Source organism: Amblyraja radiata, chromosome 18 (assembly GCF_010909765.2).
Source record: "Amblyraja radiata isolate CabotCenter1 chromosome 18, sAmbRad1.1.pri, whole genome shotgun sequence".
NCBI classification, from domain to species: domain Eukaryota; kingdom Metazoa; phylum Chordata; class Chondrichthyes; order Rajiformes; family Rajidae; genus Amblyraja; species Amblyraja radiata.
The window spans coordinates 44,079,864-44,104,031 of record NC_045973.1 but is presented as its reverse complement, the minus strand read 5'-3'; the positions used below and the strand labels follow the sequence as shown (position 1 = coordinate 44,104,031).

The 24,168-nt window shown below is 41.8% G+C and overlaps 1 protein-coding gene across 1 annotated transcript; it reads left to right on the top strand.

Annotated features, from left to right (window-relative positions):
• Positions 1-5,159: 5,159 nt before the first annotated feature.
• alas1 (5'-aminolevulinate synthase 1) lies at positions 5,160-23,906 on the top strand. Its single transcript, XM_033037254.1, has 11 exons — positions 5,160-5,326; positions 13,682-13,896; positions 14,900-15,094; positions 15,923-16,069; positions 16,186-16,408; positions 16,772-16,956; positions 17,615-17,794; positions 18,948-19,112; positions 20,432-20,700; positions 21,552-21,714; positions 23,601-23,906. The coding sequence occupies exons 2-11, from the start codon at positions 13,695-13,697 to the stop codon at positions 23,759-23,761; spliced, it is 1,890 nt and encodes a 629-aa protein (XP_032893145.1). The 5' UTR covers positions 5,160-5,326; positions 13,682-13,694; the 3' UTR covers positions 23,762-23,906.
• Positions 23,907-24,168: the final 262 nt, after the last annotated feature.

Here is a 24,168-nt window from a genome sequence, read left to right as displayed (position 1 = left end):
TAAGAACGTGGAATGTACGTAGCGGCTACGTCGGAGCTCGTGGATGTCTCGTAGCGGCTCGTAACACTAACGGCAGGTACTCGGAAAACGCGGTAACTCGTCAAGTTTTTTTAGCACTGTGAAAAATGTCCACGAGAGCCCCGAGTACCTACGAATGACTATTACCGTAATTCTACGAGTTCGAATCATGGGAAACTCAGGAGAACTCTTGAATTACCTCATACAGTGGGAAAAGCCCTTAAGGGGTATCCAATTCAGAATGAGGGTGAGAAGATGTGTAGGAAGAAACTGCAGATGCAGGTTTATACCAAGGATAGATACAAAGTGCTGGAGTAACTCGTCTGGAGAAAAAGGATGGGTGACGTTTTGGGTCAGAACCCTTCTTCAGACTCATTCTTCAGATGAGAAGAGATAACTTTACCCAGAAGAAAGTGATATTTTGGGGGGGAATTCTCAACCCAGAAGCCTGTGAAGGCTCGGTCATTATTTATTTAAGATCGATCAACAGGATATAGAACAACGTAGGAACAGGTCCGTTGAGCAAAATGTCTGTGTCAAACATGATGCCAAATTAAACTAATCCCTTCTGGTTTCGTGTGATCCACATCCCTCTGTTCCTGCGTATTCACATGCCTATCTAAAAATCCTTTTAAATGTTTCTGTCAAATCTGCTTCCACCACCAATCCTAGCAGCATATTCCAGGATCTTGCCACTGTTTTTAGGGGGGGGGAAAAAATCGCCCCACATAAATCCTTTAAATTTGCCCCATCTGATCTTAAAGATGGCCTCTAATAATTGACACTTACACCCTGGCTGGAGGGCCTGACTGTCTACCCTATCTAGGCCACTCATCATTTAAAAAAATGTCTATCCAGTTTCCCCTCAGCCTCCAATGCCCCGGAGAAAAGTTTGTCTAACCCCTCCTTGCAGCTAATGTCCTCTAATCCAGGCAGCATCCCAGTAGACTGCCACCACTCCGAGGAAGGGTCTCGACCTGAAATGTCACCCATTCCTTCTCTCCAGAGATGCTGCCTGTCCCGCTGAGTTACTCTAGCATTTTGTGTCTATCTCAGTAAACGTCCTCCATGACCTCTCTGAAACCTCCATCCTTCCTTTTGTAGATTCTTGGATATGAAGGCAATTGAGGATTATGGGGTTAGTGCTGGAGAGTGGTGGTAAGGTTAAAATATTAGCCATGACCTTTCTGAATGATTGATCAAGCAAGTGGACCAACAGGCTGACTCCAGCTATTATTAATCTTAATTGAAATCCAGCCACTTATTGCCCAATAAATCTAATTAGGAATGCGATAGAAACTGTCATTGACTATGTAATCAAGTGTCACTTAAGGGCCTGTCCCACTTGCTTGTCCTTGGCACGCAAATTACGCGACCTCGTGGTCGCGTTGAGGTGTACGGCATCGTATGGCCGCGCGGGGCCGGTCCCACTGAAAAGCGTGGAGTTTATGGAGTTGTGCGAGACATCGCGCGGGTCTCCGAAATTTTTGTAGTGAACAAAATCTTCGCGCGCCACCGGCCTGTCGTGGAACTGACGGCCAAAGTGGGACAGGCCCAAGATCCTGGCACGACGCAACGTCTCACCTTCAACAGCAGCAGAAGCAGGCAAACTCGGCCTGGGGCTCACGGCCGTTGCGGTCCGGATCCGACCCCACTTCTACTCCCAGAGCGGGGCCAAGAAAATTGTAGATAGACACAAAATGCAGGAGTAACTCAGCGGGACCGGCAGCTTCTCTGGAGAGAAGCAATGGGTGACGTTTTGGGTCAAGATCCTTCTTTTCTGACTGTAGATGTAGTCTCGATGCGAAACGTCACCCATTCCTTCTATCCAGAGATGCTGCCTGTCCCGCTGAGTTACTCCAGTATTTTGTGTCAACTGTGTAAACTAGGATCTGCATTCCTTCCTACACATCTGGTATGGCATAATTGGGTAATATTTATGCCATGGATGTTCTGAGCAATAACCTCCAAAAAGGAGAGATTTTAACTGCTTATCCTTGATGTTAAAGGGCATTGCCATTGTTCCATCCCCACTGCCAACATTCGAGGTGGTCAATATTGACCAGAAACTGAACTAGACCAGCCCATTTCATACTGGTCTGAAGAAGGGTCTCGACCCGAAACGTCACCCATTCCTTCTTTCCAGAGATGCTGTCTGTCCCACTGAGATACTCCAGCATTTTGTGTCTATAGCCCATTTAATACTATTGATATAGGAACTATGTTGGTCTCTTCTGCTGTGAGCAACTCTCCTTATGATGCCCCAGGGATGTCAATAGGAATGAAGGAAAGATGTTTGATCCCATCCGTATTGGCAGTGACCACCTGGGATGTTGACAGTGAGGATGGAGTAATGGCAATGCCAGTTAACATCAAGAATAAGCTGGTAGACTTTCTTTTTGGAGATGTTATTGCTTAGAACATCCATGGCACAAATATTACCTAATTATGCCATAGCAGAATTCTGTCGAAGCTCATACTGCATGCAGATCCCATCAATGTCAAAGCAGCCACTTAAATTGTTATCAAGAAGGAGCTGCAGATGCTGGAAAATCGAAGGTACACAAAAATGCTGGAGAAACTCAGCGGGTGCAGCAGCATCTATGGAGCGAAGGAAATAGGCAACGTTTCGGGCCGAAACCCTTCTTCAGTCTGAACAAGGGTTTCGGGCCGAAACGTTACCTATTTCCTTCGCTCCATAGATGCTGCTGCACCCGCTGAGTTTCTCCAGCATTTTTGTGTACCTTAAATTGTTATGTTGGCTATCAAGCAATGTTTGTTCTATCTATCAAGAGAGAGTTAGATTTAGCTCTTGGTGCTAAAGGAATCAGGATATGGGGAAAAAGCAGGAACGGGGTACTGATTTTAGATGATCAGCCATGATCATATTGCGTCGGTGCTGGCTCGAAGGGCCAAATGGCCTATTCCTGCACCTATTTTTCTATGTTTCTATCATTCGCACGGTGGCTGCTCTGTGTGTGCCGTCTTCTAAATGCCCAGCATATACTTGCCTCTGGTGTTACTCCCAAACCTACAATCTCTATTAGTATTAAGACCAAGCACCAACTATAGGTTTCCCACCAAGTCTTACACTAGCCAGACTTGGAAACCTATTCACAAAAATACTCAGAATGTCCTCCTTGTGTGTTTAGAGGGGCTACTGGGGACAGTGTCCATGTAGCTCTTCTGTGTTCTTGCCCTGGAAGAATTATACCCCACAGGAGGCCTTTGGCCACCATTTTGGTTAGTGAAGGTTCATGTAGAAGGTACAGGAGCCTGAAGACGGCAACAACCAGGTTCAGGAATAGCTACTTCCCCACAGCCATCAGGCTATTAAACCTGGCTCGGCCAAAACTCTGATCATTAATAACCCATTATCTGTTATTTGCACTTTATCAGTGTTGATTCATGTGTGTATATATTTATACACTGGTATATGGACACACTGATCTGTTTTTTAGTAAATGCCTACTATGTTCTGTGTGCTGAAGCAAAGCAAGAATTTCATTGTCCTATCAGGGACACATGACAATAAACTCACTTGAACTTGAACTTGAATAATATCAATAAAATTATCATTGATGTTTCGTGATTTTATTTTTGTATTTTAAAATCCATGCCGGAAGGAACCTCTTCTTGTACTTGGGAGGGCACAAAGTGCTGGAGTAACTTGGAGGCAGGTAGCATCTCTGGAGGACATGAATTGGGGGCATTTCGTGTCAGAATCCTTCTTTAGGCCTGAAGCATCTCCTATTCAGATCCTCCAAAAATGCTGTCTGACCTGCTGTTATTCTAGCACTTAGTATTTTTTTGTACTTCAGTTTGACTTGATTAGAGTCACAGAATTGTACAATGTGGATACAGGGCCTTCAGCTCAACTTGCCCATGCTGACCAACATGTCCCATCTATACTAGTTCCGCCTGCCTGCGTTTGGCCCATGTCCCTCTAAATCTACCCCATCCATGTACCTGTCCAAATGTTTCTTAAACATTGCTTCCTACAGTAATATGTCCCATGCACACACCACCCTTTGTGTATTGTATTATGTATAGTATAATCTGACGATAGACACAAAATGCTTGAATAACTCATTGCGTCACACAGCATCTCTGCAGAAAAGGAATAGGTGACATTTGGGTTGAGAAGCTTCAGCCTGAGGAAGGGGCAGCCTACAATCCAGCAGTATGAATATTGATTTCTCTAACTTCAAGTAACCCTTGCTTTTCCTCACTCTCTGCCCTTCCCCACCCTAGTTCTCTGACTCGTTTCCCTGTCCTGATTAATTTTACTGATTGTATGCCTTAATGTCACTCCGTCAGCCAACAATGAACCATTCTACATTTATTTTCCATTTATTTGATCTGTTGTTTTCACACATTACCATATGTCCAGACTCTCTCTCCCCTGACTCTCAGGCTGAAGAAGGGTCTGGACCTGAAACGTCACCCATTCCTTCTCTCCGCAGATGTTGCCTGTCCCGCTGAGTTACTCCAGCATTTTGTGTCTATCTACAATTCCTTCCTACACGTACAAGCTGATGAATTGGATAGCATCTCAAAAACAAAACGTGTTCACTGTACCTCTGTTCACATGACAACAACACTTTGGAGTTGTGCTTCACTGGTCGCTGCAGTTCCAGCAGTGCCCAGGGTGGAGCGCTGCTGAGCGGGAGCTGTAGGGGAAGGGTGCGAGTGGTGTGATGAGGGGTGCGTGAAAGGTAATGCCAGAGGTCCGTGACGTCAGTGGGGGGGAGGGGTGATCTCTGGGCGGGCCGGGCGGTACGCGTGACGTCAGTGGGGGGGGAGGGGCGAAGGCCTCGATTAGCGGCGCGTGTGACGTCAGTAGGGGAGGGGGATCTGGCGGCGGGAGGGCGGAGCGGCGCGTGTGACGTCGTGGGGGGAGGGGGGGATCTGGCGGCGGGAGGGCGGAGCGTGTGACGTCAGTGAGGGGCGGGCCGCAGCGTGTTACGTCAGTGGGGGAATCTGGCGGCGGGGGCGGGGCGTGTGACGTCAGTGGGTGGGGGCATCTGGCGGCGGGGAGGGCGGAGCGTGTGACGTCAGTGAGGGGCGGGCCGAAGCGTGTTACGTCAGTGGGGGAGTCTGGCGGCGGGGGCGGGGCGTGTGACGTCAGTGGGTGGGTGGGAGGGGATCTGGCGCTGATAAGCGGCGGCGACGGGCCGCGTCCGCACTAGTTCGCTCTCAGTGCAGGGCAACGAGGAGGTGGTGTCTGCGCCGTCTGTCTCCACACACCACATACGTCCTGCCCCTCCACCGCCAGGAAACCGCCACCAGCCAGCATCAACATCGAGTAAGTCACCGCGGCCGGCCGTCCGTCCGCCCGTCCGCAGCTGTCCTAACCGACTCTTGTATCGCTCCCGAAGACAAGAGACAAAATGCCGGAGTAACTCAGCGGGACAGGCAGCAGCAGCAGCATCTGTGGAGAGAAGGAATGGGGGGGGGGGGGGGACCCTTCCTCAGACTGGGAGTCAGGGCGAGTAGAGATATGCGAGGGCGAGGGGTGAAACCCGACACATCAAAGGGGAGGGAAGCGGATCAAGGAAAGTGTTGGTTGTTAAACTAAGCTAACCAGGAGACACAAACAGCGAATGTAATCAGTGAAACTAGGGTGGGGAAGGACGGGGAGAGAGCAAGGGTTACTTGAAGTTAGACAAGTCTAGAGATATACAAGGTGGTGTCTCTCCGATTTGTGTTGGGCCTCGCTGTGCAGGAGGCGGTGTCGCCGCTTCCTCCAGCCGGTTGCTCGGTGCGGGGAGGAGGTGGTGTCAGAGTCCGCCATCTCCACTCACTCTCCCCTCACAGTGGGTACACAGCTACCACAGCCACCGTCTGACGAATAAACGACCCCCATCCCTTCTCTCCAGGGATGCTGCCTGTCCCGCTGAGTTACTCCAGCATTTTGTGTCTATCTTCACCCCAGCCGCGGGCCCCGGCAACTCTCCTAACCGCCTTTTCTCTCGCTTCCTTGAGCCCTCGCTCAGGCTCGATTACCTGACCGAGGGAAAGGTCTTCACTCTAGCACCTTGAGGGCTGTGTATGTTCCGCCCTTCAAAGTTCAGAGAAACATTCCTGAATTGGACAGTCCACATACCCCGGGACACCGTTTCTCACTCTTCAAACAAAAATGTATGCCCCTCTTGGCTATCATAAACCAATGACAGTTTCGTGAAGAAAAGCGTTTAATTTGGTAAATAGATATATCTATATCCACAATCTGTTTCAGTTAATAATTAGTAACTTCCTGCCAGTAATCAATATGATCGTCATGGCTGAATACTTGGCACTTTGCAATAGCAATTCCACGTTCAGGAAGTGCTTTCACATGATCAAAGTTTGTGATTTAGCAATGTTGGAAATCCTCAACCAGATTCGGCAACATCTGGAGAAAAAGATTTCAGCCTGGTACCATTCAGCAGAAAAAGTTGTAACACAGTGTTTACTGTTTTTCCCTCTAGTATTTGGCTATCAGAAAATATCAGTCGCCAAAGTGCATGGTTCTTGTTAATTGCTGAGTTAAAGGTACATTGGTGCTCGTGGGACAATCATGTTTGCATCTAGGAGATGAGATACCATGGATATTCTGTTTTTCGAGCCATTTGTATACTTTTATTTTCATTTTATTTTTTAACATTTATAGAAAGTTGCGTTTAAACAGTCCTGATAACTCTTTCGGTTGGACAATCCAAAATTGTTCATATTCCAAATTCCCATTATTTATCTCTTCAGAGCATTTTAATTATTTCCTCTAGCTACACAACACAAATTTTCCAGAAGTGTGGCAACTGTATGACAAATCCTGTGGGAGTATAAAGTTAAAACAGTTTTGTAAGAATGTCTTTCATTCTTCTGGCATGCTCTACTTAATATTATGTTAGGGCCTTGTATTTTGTAAGTATTCTAAATAGTTTATCTTTATTTACAATTCTAACAATAGTATACATTTATACGATTTTGGGGTAAGGTAGTTAATGGCAAATTAGAATGATCTCCAATTATCAAACACCATATGTCTATTGTCTATCTTTAACATTTCAAATTCCTAGTTTGAGTGCATTTTCTTTTTGACTTTTCTGTTGACCTGTATTTATGTATATAAGAATGGAAATTCATTTTTATGTAGGTATTTTGGGTAGAGCTGTTCTAATGGAGCCTTTGGTAAATGTTGCTGTTGTTGCCTTGTTCAGATTTCTGTGATTTCTTCACATTTTGATTCATTTTTAGTTTAGTTTAATTTTCATTATTGACTTTTGCGAATGGAAAATTGTTTGACTAATCAGTTGTGTTTATATGAATTTCTCTCTGAACAACAGAGGAACTTAAAAAAATAGGTGCAGGAGTAGGCCATTCGGCCTTTGAGCCAGCACTAACATTCAATATGATCATGGCTGATCATCTAAAATCAGTACCCCGTTACTGCTTTTTCCCCCATATCCCTTAATTCTTTTAGCCCTCAGAGCTTAATCTAACTTTCTTGAAAACATCCAGAGAATTGGCCTCCACTACCTTCCGTGGCAGAGAATCCCACAGATTCACAACTCTGGGTGAAAGAGCTTTTCCTCATCTCAGTCCTAAATGGCCTACCCCTTATTCTTAAACTGTGACCCCCTGGTTCTGGACTCACCCAACATCGAGAACATTTTTCCTGCATCTAGCCTGTCCAATCCTTTAAGAATTTTATATGTTTCTATAGGATTCCCTCTCATCCTAAATTCCAGTGAGTACAAGCTTAGTCGACCCATTCTTTCATCATATGTCAGTCCCGCCATCCCGGGAATTTACCTGGTGAACCTACGCTGCACTCTATGGCGCCTCCACTCCAGGTGCGGTCTCACCAGGGCTCTGTACAACTGCAGTAGGACCTCCTTGCTCCTAAACTCAACCTGTTCTAACTAACCATAACAATGCACTTGTCTAACACAGATTCAGCAAACTTTTATAGATTTAAAAGCTTTATGTGGTTGTAAAATCAATAAAGGCGATTCTAAATTTGGCAATTGTTACTTTAATTTGTTTAACTTTGGGAGACATTCCTTTGATTTACTTTTCAATAAATAACCAAATTTAGATTTTTAAAAATAGATTTTGGAACTTCCAGTAAAAGTTCTGGAACTATATCTGGTAAATGGCAATTAAACATCACATTTATGTGCACAACGCTCTGGAAATTGTATATAGCAGTACAGCTGAAGGGTACTGAAATGGTCTGGTTCTGTCAGAGGGACTCGTATAATTGATCTAAGTTTCAGTTTAAGCAGAGGAAGGAATGTGCATAATTAGAAGACAAGAACGCTGCCGGAATTGGTTGATCTTTTGTTGATATAATTAGGTGAGATTTAAAAAAAAAAAAGGTTCTTATAATTCCACTTGGTTTCGCTCTACATGTTTTACATGCAGCCAACGTCTCACCCCTGTCATTCTTCTTGCTCTCTGCTCCTGCCAGACAGGAGCTTGAAAGCGTGCACCACCAGCTTCAGGAACCGCCTTCTTTCCTTCTGTTATCAGGCTTCTGAACAGTCCTGCCACGTAAAAAGCTTGGGTAGAGTCCGATACTACTCTCTACCTCCTTGTGGCCATTGACCCCAGAACTGTTGTGCTGCAATGCTGAGAATTATATCCTGCACTTTGCATCTTTCTCTTTGCTCTACTTATTGTGCTTGAGTTTAGCATGATTGTATTTTTGAACAGTATTATCTGCTTTCCAGGACAGCCAGAGATGTAGTTGGAGTTGAATTGGGGGGTTGGAGTGCTTGATTGCTTGATGGATTGGGCTGTCTCCACAACTCTACAATTTCTTGCGGTGTTAGGCAGAGCAGTTACTGTACTAAGCTGTGAACTCCAGACAGGATGCCATGCCTTCTGTGGGAAAACTGTTGCAATCGGCAAGAGCCATTCGAGATGGTCAATGTGCTGGACAGGTCAAATTGTTGGTGGTATTTATGCCAAGAAACTGACCATCTCCACTTCAGCAAAATGAAGGCAGACTGGATTGTGTACTCTATCCTGTTTCCTGAAGTCAATGACCAACTCCTTTGTTTTGCTGACATTTTGGGAGGGTTTGTGTTTGTCACCGTACTTTATGGATCCAAGTGCAGATGGTGTGTTGAGTCCTAGGTCCAGGAGTTTGGAGATGAATTAGATCAAACATATCATTTTCAGTGGAATGTAATTGTGGTGAAATAAATAAAATAAGTTCTGATTTTATTTATTGTCTATGCTGCCTCTTGTCCTTTCATGCCATAGTCGTCAGTTTCTTAACAAATTTTTAATGCGATTTTGACAAAAATCTTCGAATATATATGAATGTCATCCACTCCATTTCTTTAGTCAGCCCCTTCTGAAATCGACCAATACACTTTGCTCAAACTTCTAAAAATATAACCACTACTGGGGTTAGAATAGACCAGCCTGTAGCTCTCTACTTTGTCCAAAAACCTAGTTTTCATGATGAAACAGATTCCACACCACAAAAGTTAATACTGCCAGTCCTGAATTGCTAGGCATATCCTGTAGATAATATCCTTAGAACAACAACCTGGAGCTCAATGCTCTTAAGACAGTAGAATTGATTGTCGACTTTAGGAGAGTTCCCCTCTCCCCACTCACCATCAACAATACCACAGTCACATCTGTGGAATTCCTTGGAACCATCATCTCCAGGGACCCTAAATGGGAGGCCTCCGTCGACTCCATAGTCAAAAAGGCCCAACAGAAGATGTACTTCCTGCAGCAGCTGAGAAAACACAATCTACCACAAGCAATGATGGTCCAGTTTTATACTGCCATCAGAGTCTGTCCTCACCTTCTCCATCATGGTCTGGTTTGGCTCAGCCACCAAGCACGCATCCAGAGGCTGCAGCGCATCATTCGATCAGCCGAGAAGGTTGGTGGCTGCAACCTTCCCCCCATCGACAAACTGTACACTGCAAAGGCCAGGAAGAGAGCGGGTAAGATCGTCTCTGACCCCTCTCACCCTGGCCACAAACTCTTTGAATCGCTTCCCTCTGGAAGGCGACTCCGGACTGTCAAAGCCGCCACAGCCAGACATAAAAACAGCTTTTTTCCATGAGCAGTAGCTCTACACAACAACCAAAAATCTGTAGCCTCCTTGTGCTCTGGTATTTTATTTCATTCTTCAAATGTTTAAATTATAATGTTTTATTTTTAATTGTCTACTGTATATCGTGTTGCTGCTTGCGAGTAAAAACACCAAGGCAAATTCCTTGTATGTATACATACTTGGCTGCAGAGTACTAGTACTGTATTCCTAAATTGCACACATCTCTAGGCAAGGATCACCACCGTACTTCCAAATAAGCTCCATGCTGTCATGCTACTTGCTAACTATACATGCCTTTTTTTCCATTCATTACTTTATTGGGATAAGGAAGTGCCGTCACTTACTAAGATTTCCTGTTGGCTTCACTTTTCTGTCAGGAAGACCCTCTTCCCAGAAATTTGGTGTGCAGAGTATTTTAAGTTGGGGAAAACAAAGTCCAGTAGTTGGTCAGAAGTTTGGGTTCCATTTTCTATAGGGAATGGGAGGAGGAGTGAGAGCACTACCTGATTTTAATCTTTAGTGGCCGAGCTCCATTATAAGATTCTGCTCCTTATTTTTGATTTTCCCCACACAATATACACTATTGTTATAAATGGGACAATTGTATGTGCTTTAATAAGTCTTCTTTCTTTATTTGATCATTCCTCCAACTTCTATAATTGGAAAGCAAACTCAAGTTAAAGTCATCTGCACTATTATTTTAACCCTACAAGACCCCAATGCTGTTCTGATTAGTTTGATTTTCTAAATGGCTTTTACCTAGTTTAGCAGTCTTCATGCAGCCTTGTTTATCAAAAATGATTGCCCTCTTTGTACACAATATGATGCATTTAATTGTACCTATATTGATATACATTTATTGTTAAACTTTTTGCCATAGTTATTGGTTCAGTTGATAAAGAAGCTGACCAGCACCTGTTTCTGCAATAGTACTGGGACTACAGATGGCACAATGGGCTAAGTGTTCGGCTGGCAACCGGAAGGTAGCCGGTTCGAATCCCGCTTGGAGTGCATACTGTCGTTGTGTCCTTGGGCAAGACACTTCACCCACCTTTGCCTGTGTGTGAATGTGTGTGAGTGATTGGTGGTGGTCGGAGGGGCCGTAGGCGCAGATTGGCAGCCACGCTTCCGTCAGTCTGCCCCAGGGCAGCTGTGGCTACAGAAGTAGCTTACCACCACCGAGTGTGACTGAGGAGTGAATGAATAATGCGATGTAAAGCGCCTTGAGTATTAGAAAGGCGCTATATAAATCCCATCCATTATTATTATTATTACTGCAGCCTTACCACTAATCAAACTGCTATTATTGAAGCTGGATGTGGTGAGGTTATACTGAAGTGTATTTTATTTAAAAAAATTGTTATATCATTTCTTGTTGTGTAACTCCTGTTAGATCAAATGTCCCATTTATAACAATAGTGTATTTTCCTTTGCTGTGTCGAATGAAATTACTCAGATTCACATACCAACTAGTTCAAAGCAGAATCCATGCCAAGAACGTACAAAGCGAACTTGAGACTAATTCCCTTCTCGATTTTCCCTTCTCAGTCTGAAGAAGGGTTTTGGCCCGAAACGTTGCCTATTTCCTTCGCTCCATAGATGCTGCTGCACCCGCTGAGTTTCTCCAGCACTTTTGTCTACCTTCCCTTCTCGATTTGTGTATTCCTTTTGTCGTAGAACTTAGGAAAACCTGATATAAATTAAATGTAATACCCTGGGCAAAACTCAAAGTTTAGTTGTAAAATTAGTCAATATTTTCCCAACAATTCATGGAGGAAGCATTTTGTTTTTAGACAGTGTCGTTTTTCTTATGTAGCCGAAGCCTTGGCAAAACCCTCTGCGCGCCATTGTTTTATTCCATGAGATGACAAAGATGTCAGAGCCAGCTGTCTAATTCTGGAAGGTACAATGGAAGGTGTCTAATTCTGGACCCTTGTTTGGAAACCCTTGACTGTAGCCATTTCAAATGCAAACTAGTTAATGTGAGCTTAAAGCTTTCGTGTTATCTTTGGATTTTGTGAGAAGGCTATCCAGAGTACAATAAACATGAGCCTTTTCAAATGTGGGTTTGCTGTTCTGAATCTGAAATACCAGTGGAATATTCTATTCAAGTGAGTTTAAAACTGTCAGTGTTATTCAATTGCTCTGTACGTACGATTCATCTTGAGTATTGTAAAGTGCCTAGGTAATATAACAACCTAATTTTCTTGCGTTTTGTTGAGTTTGGGTCATTATGATCCAACTTTCTGGCATTTTTGTTCTTATGAACACATTCACATGAATGTTTTTTTCCCTGCTTGATGTAAACAGAAAGATAGACAGTTGTATGCTGAAGTGAGTTCCCTTAAATTGCTTGTAACTTGAATTTGTGTATTAAATGAATTTTGGGATGTGTACAGAAGTTTGGCAGTATGAAGAAGGGTCCCGACCTGAAACTTCACCCATTCCTTCTCCAGAGGTGCTCCCTGTCCCGCGGAGTTACTCCAGCTTTTTGTGTCTATCTTTTGTTAATGGATCTAAGTATCAGTTTAAATAGAGGAAGGTGTGTGCATAATTAGAAGCCGTGATCTCTGTTGGAATTAGTTCATCTTTTGTCGATATAATTAAGTGATTTTTTAAAAAGATTCTTATAATTCCACTTGGTTTCACTCTACATGTTTAACATGCAGCCAACATAATCGAAAACCTTTCCCACCCCGGTCGGTCATTCCTCCTGCTCTCCACTCCTGCATTAAACAAAAACACATTAGTAGATGTGCATGAATTGTCACTTAATGTAGAAGTTGGGTTTCTGTTTTGTTTCAGGAAATAGTCTATTAATTTGAAACTAGTGTTTTAGTAAAAAGTAATATGTCAAATGTAATATGTTGCAGAATATGCTTTAATTAGTGAATATTAATAGATGTATGTTAATGGATACAAAATATGTAATTAAATAGGATGGAGCAGGGAGTCTTAGACTTTGTCAGCTTTGGCATAATGTTCTGTGCTGTAACTTGTTGAGTCAACAGTTGGTTTGAGCAACAGAGCTTGTGGAGCCTGGTGCATGGAGAGGGCACGAGGATCTTTGGGCAGGCCCAGTTTCGTACCATGTTTCTGATCCCAGCTTTGCACCTTCCCTGCTGTTGAAATGATGCTTGCGATGTTGCCTATTATTATCAATTATCTTGAGTTTGGTAACCTTTTAATGAAGATTGAAGTTTGTAATTTATACTGGCTGTGTTCATGCTGGCTTTTCATGCGTCTTACTCGATGCACAGGGTATGTTTATATCATGGTTGCCATACTTGCAGCTTAATTTCTGTCTAAATGTTCTTGTTTGCTTGTGTATAAGAGTGTTTGTGCTTTGTGTACGGTAGTGGATTGAAGTGAGTAAATCCAGGGTGGCATTGAATTGTAACATGCGAGTAGAGTAAATCTAATGGTATTAAACTTCCCTTGCACGTTTATACTTTAAAATATTTTGTGATGCAATTTGCTGAAAGTGTGAGCGAGGTAGGAGAATGTTGCAATTGTGGAACGAATGGTTGCTTGTCATTTCATTTGGACGCTCGAGTTCAATCTGAGCAATTTTCTTCCTCTCCGCAGGTCAAGGACTACAATGGAGGCTATTGTTCGTCGTTGCCCGTTCCTTTCACGTGTATCTCAAACTTTTCTTCAAAAGGCTGGCAAGTCATTGATCTATTATGCACAACATTGCCCTATTATGATGATGAAGGCAGGAGCCAAGCCGGCAGTACGTGCAGTGTCAACCTCGGCTGCTCACTGTCAACAGACCAAAGAAACCACACCAGTGAATGAGAGTAAGTTTTTCCCCCCCTTGTTTCAATATCATTATTTAATATTATTACTTTCTATTTCTACTGGTTCCCCAGAACCAGGGGCCACAGTTTAAGAATAAGGAGCAAGCCATTTAGAACGGAGACGAGGAAACACTTTTTCTCACAGAGAGTGGTGAGTCTGTGGAATTCTCTGTCTCAGAAGGCGGTGGAGGCATGTTCTCTGGATGCTTTCAAGAGAGAGCTAGATAGGGCTCTTAAAAATAGTGGAGTCAGGGGATAAGGGGAGAAGGCAGGAACGGGGTACTGATTGGGGATGACCAGCCATGATCACATTGAATGGCGGTGCTGGCTCAAAGGACCAAATGACCTACTCCTCCACCTATTGTCTATAGTTACAAATGAATAAGACAACAGAATTTAGTCAAAAGAGAGCAAAAATGCCTCCCTCTTGTTTAGAAAATCTAATTATATGTTTGCTGAGAGAGTTATGTGGGCAAAGTCGATTTCTGGGTTAAATTCTAAATGTCTTGTGGAAGGTGATATTTTCAATTTATAGATATGAAACATTTTACTCAATAACTTAGCGCTGAGTCTTTTTGGCACCTTTCTCACCATGTGGGGGGGGGAAGTCCATTCGACTGCATTGAACTATGATTGCAGTTCTAATTCTAATAGACAAAGCCTTTCCTTTGGACCTCTCCATATTAAAATTTATACAAATCCACGGTTCCTGTGAGTTGTAGCTACGTTACATTCATCTCCGCTTTAAATTATCATGTAAGAGATGTAGATTTCAAATTCAATAAACATTCATTAAATTAATTTTAGAGAAAAACACTGCATCAATGAATATTTTTGTTTTGGGCTGCTATCTTGTTTTTCGCAATTGGCACAGCCTGCAAATTCAAGTAGCAAGTATTTGATTAGAAATAATATTTGAGGTACTTGGGCCTTCAGGCAAAATGCAAATGTTTGCAACATTTTGATTATTGGTTCTGAAGCTAAATTTGTTAATTTATTTCAGAAACCACTGCTTTGACTTCAGGTGCTCTAGGACCTCGGCTCCCTCCAGGACATCCAGTCCCGAGTGCTGCACAGGCTGCTGCTTCTAAATGTCCATTCCTTGCTGCTGAGATGAGCCAGGGCAAGAGCACTGTCGTGCGTAAAGCCAGTGTGGAACTGTCGGAGGATGTGCAGCAGATGCACACAATGAGGAAGGGTAAGACGATCTCGATTTTTGTTTTTTAATAACAATTATTAATCAGAGTTTGTTCCAAGCAGCAGTGTCATGCCATCGATGTAACAGTAGACGACCATGTGAGTTTTCTCCGAGATCTTCAGTTTCCTCCCACACTCCAAAGACGTACAGGTTTTTAGGGTAATTGGCTTGGCATAACTGTAATATTGTCCCTAAGGTGTGTAGGATAGTGTTAATGTGCTGGGATCGCTGGTTGGTGCAGACTCGATGGGCCTAAACTGTCTCTCTAAACAAAACTAAAAAACTCTCTAGTCAAGGACATGTAAATAGATGCCTGGACGCGTTGTTGCTGCACTCCTCATTTGCGAAGCATTTTCTGTGACACGTTGCATTGAGAGTAGCAGCATTAGCCATGACCAGCTCCTTAAAATAGTCCCTCGGCCTTTACTCCCATAATGTCACTATCCTTTAACCCATTGCCCCCTGAATTCCTACACCAGTTTTCTTCCATTAACATCGATTCTTAAATCCAATCCCTTTTCCTAAGAGTCTTGTTTCCCAAACCATTTCCTAATCCACGAGCCTTGTACATTAGAGAAAATGTCTTGCAGATTAAAAAAAAATTGTTTCTTTTGTGAATGCATATCCACTTAGCACAAGGCATTCACTGGGAAAATAGGGTTAGTATTACTGCAAATTGTGATATGGATGGTTTTCTTGGAACGCAATGACTCTGCAATGTGGGAGTTTGCTGTACTGTTTGCTTGAAGCTATTGAATTGCGTCATAATTAGAATTGCACTATTATTCGCTTAATGTTTTTAACAAGGCTACTTGTTTTCTACTACAGAGATATCGGTGACATCTGTAAATCCAACTGCTGAAAACATCAAAAATACAGGTGGACGTGCTAAAAATGGCCTGTTGAAAAATTTGCATGGGGTGCTGAAGCAAAAGCCCTCAGTTTCCCATTTAATTCAGGACAATATGCCAAAGTGTAAGTGCAAAGAATGGAAATGGGCAATATGTAGCATCAAACCTTTTTCAGCTTGCACTCGGTTCCTTGTTGGTTTTATTTCTAACCTCTAAAAACTTCCTTCTGGTCCTCTGCAGCAGTTTCAGCCTTCAAGTATGATGGCTTTTTTGAAAAAAAGATTGATGAAAAGAAAATGGATCACACCTACCGTGTTTTCAAAACTGTGAATCGCCGTGCTGATGTTTTTCCAATGGCAGACGACTACTCTGATTCTGTGAGTGTCAAGAAAGAGGTCTTTGTGTGGTGCAGCAACGATTACCTTGGGATGAGCCGCCATCCACGTATTGTGGGGTCTATAATGTGAGTTTCTAAACTTTACTTGAAATTAAAATTGAGCTGTAATCGTTCTTTATAAGTATTATGTATCACTTTTGGATTGATTTCATTTACAATTTTGAGATATTTCATGTCTTATGCATTAGTAATTTTCCAATTGCAATTAATAATTTTCCAATCACTAATTGGAAAAAGTAATCTTATGATATGGCTTAAATTTGCATGGATCCATGTCATGTGTCATTTGCAAATACTTAAGCAATTGAGAAAAAATGGATGTTTAAATGCACTAAATAATAATTGGGCATGCTAATAACTTGCACAATTTAAGATCTATCTTGCTTCCTACTTTTTTTTTCATTTACCCATATAATTTGTGTTTATTAGGGATACCCTTCGGTGCCATGGTGCTGGAGCTGGTGGAACCAGAAACATTTCTGGAACGAGCAAGTATCATGTTGATTTGGAGAATGAATTAGCTGATCTCCATGGCAAAGATGCAGCACTGCTGTTTTCATCATGCTTTGTAGCAAATGATTCCACCTTGTTTACATTGGCCAAAATGCTCCCAGGTATGAATTGGCTATATCGCATGACATTTGTTGCAGATAATGTCACATCTAGCATATTCTTAGCCAAAATTCCATCAATCCTTCTAAACCTCTAAATCCGCTCTTCCCAAATCGCTGAATGTGTTCCCATTTCCCAAATTTGTTTGTTTGAATCTCCAAACTAGTTTGCATCCCCGCGACTATGTAGAAATATTTCACTATTTGTCAACAATGGCCAGACTCCAGTTTAGTTGAACAAAATAGTCTAGAATTTCTGCGTCCAGTGTAGAATCCATGGTGGATCCATGTGTTTATGGAGAGAACAGGTGGTTCATATGTAGTTGTCCATTTTTGTTTTTCTTAATGCACTGATACCTGTTGCCTGTCTATACTTGTATGTACAACTGTCCTGTTTGGGAAGGTAATAAAAGATGTTGACCCCATCATTAAGAAAAGCAGACACCTAAGCAGCAGGTGGAAGGGAGTGAAAGATTTCCCCCACCTACCCCACCCCACATTTCAGGATTTTAGAGCTTCTCATATTTTTAGTCATATAAAATTAATAATCTTTTGCAAAATGAATGGGATAATTACTCTAGATTACACTGTATAAACTTTATTGAAATTGTCGAATTCCTAATGATTTCTAATCCTGAGTTGTGCTCTTTAACCTGGCTAGGATGTGAAATCTACTCTGATGCTGGAAACCATGCCTCCATGATTCAAGGGATCCGCAACAGCAGAGCTCCAAAGTTTATATTTCGTCACAATGATGTTAACCACCTGCGAGAACTGTTGAAGACGTCTAACCCAGCCACCCCAAAGATTGTAGCTTTTGAAACGGTCCATTCAATGGATGGTATGTAATGCATGTAAAATTATTCACGTTATTGGCATAGAATGAGGAATATCGTGTAGGAAGGAACTGCCGGTGCTTTACGCCGAAGGTAGACACAAAAATCTGGATTAACTCAGCAGGTCAGACAGCATCTCTGGAGAAAAGGAATCGGTGACGTTTCGGGTCTGAGGAAGAATCTCGACCTAAAATGTCACCTATTCCTATTCTCCAGGTTTATGTGTCCATCTTTGGAATTAGGAATATTGCTACTGGTTTTTCTCTTGACCGAAGAGGCTATTCTGACCTCGTCCAAGATGCCTCTTGATTATCCCATTCTTGGTTGGTTCTTGGTTCTCCAAAATATTCCAAATGGAATTTAAACTGGAGGTGGTGGAGGGAGGACTTAAGCCAGAAAAGGTTTTTGGGAAGAAAGAGCTACCTTAAATTTAGTTGCATCTGGTTGGGTAACTATGGTAGGGTGAAGATTATTCTATGCTTTAATTGTGCGGGATCACTTGCTTTTTTTCCTGTAACCTATTCTCTCTCGCCCTCTCATTAACGCCCCTCAAATTCTCCAATCTTCCACCTATACTAGGGGAAACTTACAGCTCTTCAGCTCACCGTCCACAGTGGTCACCTGTTAACACTAATATCCTACTTTCTCATCCACTCTATACACAATAGGGACAGTTTACAGAGGCAAATTAACCTTCATAACTGCATGTCTTTGGGATGTGGGAGGAAATCAGAGCACACGGAGGAAACCCACACTGTCATAGGGAGAACGTGCAAACTGCACACAAGGCACTTGAGGTCGGGGTCAAACCAGGATCTCAGATGCAGTGTGACAGCAGTTCTACCAGCTGCATCACTGTGCTGCAGATTTAACAAAAATGTTCCAGGAAGACACCACCCTAACCCTCAGAGATGAATCATGACATGGCTGCAATTTTTTCCTTCAGATACTTGTAAACTGTAAAGGTTGCTTAAAGATTGTTGGGTAACCAGCTATGGTAGCGACCAAACCTGTGAAACCGGTTTTACAAGTAATTCTTAAATTATGAGCTTTAAAGCTTTTTTATTTATTGTAGGATGCTTGCAGCATTCATTTAAAAAAAAAAAAAAAAAAGGATTAAAAGTGCAATTTCTCAACTGTTCAAATTCATTGTCTTAGGTGCTGTTTGTCCTTTGGAGGAGATGTGTGATGTCGCACATGAATATGGTGCAATAACCTTCGTTGATGAAGTCCATGCTGTTGGTCTATATGGTTCTTGTGGTGGAGGGATAGGAGATCGGGATGGAATCATGCATAAAATGGATATAATATCTGGAACACTGGGTAAGTTAGCCACATTTGGAAATGTTAGGACAGCGTTGATGTATGTTCTTTTGTTATGCAAAAGTACATATGAAGCATGGGATTATAATTAAGTGATTTATAGGATAACATTGCAATTCGTACATTGCTCTTTAAATCTGTACATACCTATTATAATCAAACTCTCAAGTTTTTTGATGTATCATTTTAATTGTCCACCCCCCCTTCAATGATTGATGCTGAGAAAGCACAATCTCATAATTTAACCCTTCGGAGTGCAGCAGATAAGTTACCAGTGTGGAGTTGTCTTCACTACATCAACAATAAAAGGAGAAAGCAGTAAAAAATAAGCACTTCTATAACTTTCAAGGAAATGTAGGAGATGGAAAATAAATTAATAGTGAAGTTATGTGCATTTAGTGATAATGGATACAAATGTGGACCATGAAGAAAACGGTGTTTTGTTGTTAAAATCCCTTTTCTGCAACTGAAAATAAGATTGGCCTTAAAGGATTTTATTGCTAGACGTTTGTAAATTATGACTTTGGTTGCAGTTGTAAAATTTGACACTATTTATTTTGTTCTACCATTTATACTTTTTTTGCATAAAGGTAACAACGTGACACCTAGCACAAGTTGTGTGGCCCTTGTTTCAGCATTAGTCAGCTTTTGGCTTCAGTGGGAGCTCTGAATAGAGATCTGTAGTGTTCCAGCACATGGATTGGTATTCCTTATCTTTTACTCCAAAGCTCTTGCAGAAAATGTGGCAATGACCTAGATAGCTGTTTACCTCAAAATGGAAATCTAATCAAAGCTCTTTTTTTACTAAGTTTGTCTGACCCGTAACAATTTCAAACAGCAGTGCCATTCATCAATATCTTAACTGATGTGGAGCCAATAATGTAGAATGTGTAAATTAATGGTTTAACAAATATTAATGTACAATTCAGCTATTAGTGAGCTGTATAAGTAGGCAGTGTAAATGTGCTTTGAAGCATTTTGGGAAATTTTCTTTCAGGTTTTGACATTATATTTTTCAAGATTTGTATTGATTTTTATTCAAACTTTCCATTGAAGTTCTGATCTGTTTTAGTGGGGAGGGGAACTGGCAACTTACGCCCGTAATGTTTGAATATTAAATGTTTTTAATTTCTCGCTGTTATTGCAAGTATAAATATCGGTGCCTTTAAACTTCAAAACAGATTGAACTGCACAGTAAGCTTTTTTTTTTCTTGTTTACTTTGCCAACCCAATTGCATCTGAGTTTGTATTCATTTGTTAGCTGGGCACTGAAGTGCATTACAGCTAATTTAAAATGGTGTACTTTGTTGTTGTTGCAGGAAAGGCCTTTGGTTGTGTTGGAGGCTATATTGCCAGTACTGCAGCCCTCGTTGACACCGTCCGGTCATATGCCACTGGCTTCATCTTTACTACCTCGCTTCCTCCAATGTTACTCTCTGGTGCTTTGCAGTCTGTCCAAATCTTGAAAAGTGAGGAAGGAAGAGCCCTACGTCGCAAGCACCAACGCAATGTAAAGCACATGCGTCAGTTACTCATGGATGCTGGTTTACCCGTGGTGCACTGTCCCAGTCACATCATTCCAGTCAGAGTAGGTATTGTTGTAATGCCTGTAGTGTGCTTGGTATGCTTTTGCTTTTACTGGGGAGTTTCACAACACTGCTTCCTCCAACTTGTCCATCCTTTTCCCCATCACCACCAACCCTCCATGCATTCAACCATGCATCTAAGCCTGTTGCAGTTAGAAGGTTTTGAGTTGGGAAGAAACTGTTCACTCAGAGGTGGTCTGGACCTCGCTCCCCGAAAGGGTGATGCAGGAAGAGCCATCTTGTTGCGTTTCATAAAGTTTGGGGTGAGCACAGTGACAAAACCGTAAGATTATACATCAAGAGGCTGTACCTCCCTCTCCCCTGACATCAGTCTGAAGAAGGGTCCCGACCTGAAACGTCACGCATTCCTCCAGAGATGTTGCCTGTCCCACTGAGTTACTCCAGCATTTTGTGTCAATCTTCAGCACATTCAGTTACATGGCTTTTAGCCACCACGTCCATATGACGAGTAGAAGGCATCTTGTACCAGACGCCCCTAATTCAACGCATATTAATGCAAAAATTCCTGAGATTCACAAGACTGCTTCTTATTTTGAAATTCTGTAATTTTATTTTGTACACCAAGTCTATGGTAGTGGATGAAAGCATTTTTTCCCAATTGCCTTGGGCAGGTTAGATCTGCATTAGCAAATTAACGTAAATTATTTATAGCATGAGGGGGAAAAAATACTAATGGAGTTTGTATGAGATTAAAGGTTCCAAAGATGAGAGCCATTACTTAACCAGTGTAAATTGATTGAACATTTAAAAAAAATAAAATGACAGTGTCTAGGTTTAAGATTTGAAACTTAAGATTTTCATTGATCTCTGTTTATGCCTATGCCACTTTCAGGTTGCAGATGCAGCTAAAAACACTCAGATCTGCGATGAGCTGTTAAGTAAATATAACATTTACGTCCAAGCTATCAACTACCCCACTGTGGCACGTGGTGATGAGCTCCTACGTATTGCTCCAACTCCCCACCACACCCCTGAGATGATGAATTACTTTGTCGGTAAGTAGACTTTGCACCAATGCTGATGAAATTTGCACACAGTCCTAAACTGCAAGGTCTAGTTCAATTAAGAAAGTCAACAAGCTAACTGCCAAGGATGATTGATAAAATGGTAGAAATGCACTGTTAACCAACACTACATTACTACTACACTACTCGTGTTATAAGTCCAAAGCCTAAAATATCAATAGCATTGGAGTTCAAATTTATTCCCTGGTTTTATGAGCACTTAAAAAAAATGTTTTAACAGGTGGGTAAAAGTGACAATTAGCTGTTGTGAATTCAAAATGAAATTGGAAAACTAAATTCATACTTTACTTGGCTGGCTTTATGTGCTTGGTCTGGCCAATATAGCTAGCATTTAACTACCTGCTGCAGTAGTCCAGCAAAATACTCCATATTGCAGCAAGGGCACTACAGCAGCAGTCGTAACCAATAAGTGATGGCCTCGCCATCAATCACTGCTCCTTAATTATTACATTTTGATACAATGTATTGTTTTTCATAACCGATGATAGTGATCATAAGTCGGGTCAATCATAAGGAAAAGAGAGAAGTGGCACAGCTGGTAGAGTTGCTGCCTCAACACCAAAGACCCGGATTCAATCCTGAACTGGGGTGCAGTTTCTGGAGTTTGCATGTTACCCCTGGGACCGTGTGGGCTCCGGTTTCCTCCCGCCTCCCAAAAACTGTATGGTTCATAGGTTATTAGGCCTCTAGGGGGAAAAAGGAGAACATTTGCGGGTGTATGGTGTGGCTGGGGAAAGTGGTATAATATAGAGATAGTGTGGCTGAATTATCACTGGCCAGTGTAGCCTCGGTGGGCTGAGCCGCCTGTTTTCATACTGTACTTCTAAACTAAATTATAAAGTGTCGTTAAAGATTGAGAAGACTTGAGAATGTACTAGTAAGTTCCAGGTTTATCTCTATGCATATGTTAAGATTCTATCTTTCAGTAGCATTTAAAATAAACTTCACAAGTTAGTGATTAAATCATGAACTGAACATTAAATATTGGGTAGGCCTACAGATCACTATTCATACCGCTGGGTTGTAAACTGCAACATGAGGTGCTGTTCTTCCATTTTGCGTTTGGCCTCATTCTGACAGTGGATTAGGTCCAGGACAGAAAGTTTCCCTTTCCCCTGACTCAGTCTGAAGGAGGGTCTCGACCAGAAACGTCACCTATTCCTTCTCTCCAGAGATGCTGCCTGACCCGCTGAGTTACTCCAGCATTTTGTGTCTGTCTTGGGTTAGGGTGAATTAAAGTGATTGGACCTTTGGCTCAACTATGTGTTAGACATGAGAAAATTTGAGTTTCAACAAAATTACATGTTTGGAATGTTTTAAATACACAGGAAAATGTTTGCCAGGTCCTGAGCATAAATGTTTGAATGTACAAAAGCTCTGCTTAAACAGCTTTAATGCTTTAATACTTGGGGGACAGTATTGTTGTCACTTTAGCCAGCCATTTGTGCCACACTTGCTTGTCTGCTGGGAGTGAGGTTGGTTGAAGCAATGTAATCCAGGGTCCAAATGAATAGCAATCGTGGGAACAAAAGAACTACCCTGTATTGGTGATACAGCTAAATAATTTAGGCCCTGGAGTAGGATTTTTTGGCATTGCTAATTTTTGTTATTTCTTGCTTGCTTTGGCAATAATCTTTATACTTGCCCATTTCTTCACCATATGAGATATTTGCAATTATACAGTAAACTATTGTTTTTGGATGCTTCAAGGTGCATTCTTTATTATTTTTGCTATATTAATCCAAGGGGAAAAAGTTACTTTGGAATCGGAATAAAACTGCAATAGCTGCATTTAATTTGGAATAATTGTGGCAAATTTCTGTTTATTTAATACATTTAAAATTTTTTATCAACAGATAAACTGTTGGTTACATGGAAAAATGTTGAATTGGAGTTGAAGGCCCATTCCTCGGCTGAATGTAACTTCTGCAGAAGACCTCTACATTTTGAGATTATGAGTGAGAGGGAAAGGTCATACTTCAATGGAATGAGTAACCTGATATCTGTGAATGCCTAATATCTGGATGTGTCTCTCTCTGGATTATCCTTGTATTAGAGTTTAAAGACAAACAATATAGTATGTTTTATAGAAACTAATTCCATATTTAATAAGACTATTTCTGTAGTACACAGAAAAATCCAAATAAAAAAATATACCAATACTTCTGTCTCTTTTGATTTGTTTCCGGACACTGATAAAATGTCATGGAATTGGAGAAAAGTACTTTGCTGAGTGTCATGAATCGAGGCAGGCAATTGAGTGTCCAAAATAATGGGTCACCAATAAGCACTTTAAAAATCTAATTGTTAATGTGAAGTTTGCTAACAGGGAGTCATTGAGGTGATTTGTGGTTTTAGTGAACATTCAGTATAGACCTGGAAGGTGCTCTGTGTGCCTGCAATGACAAGAATCTCAGTACCTCA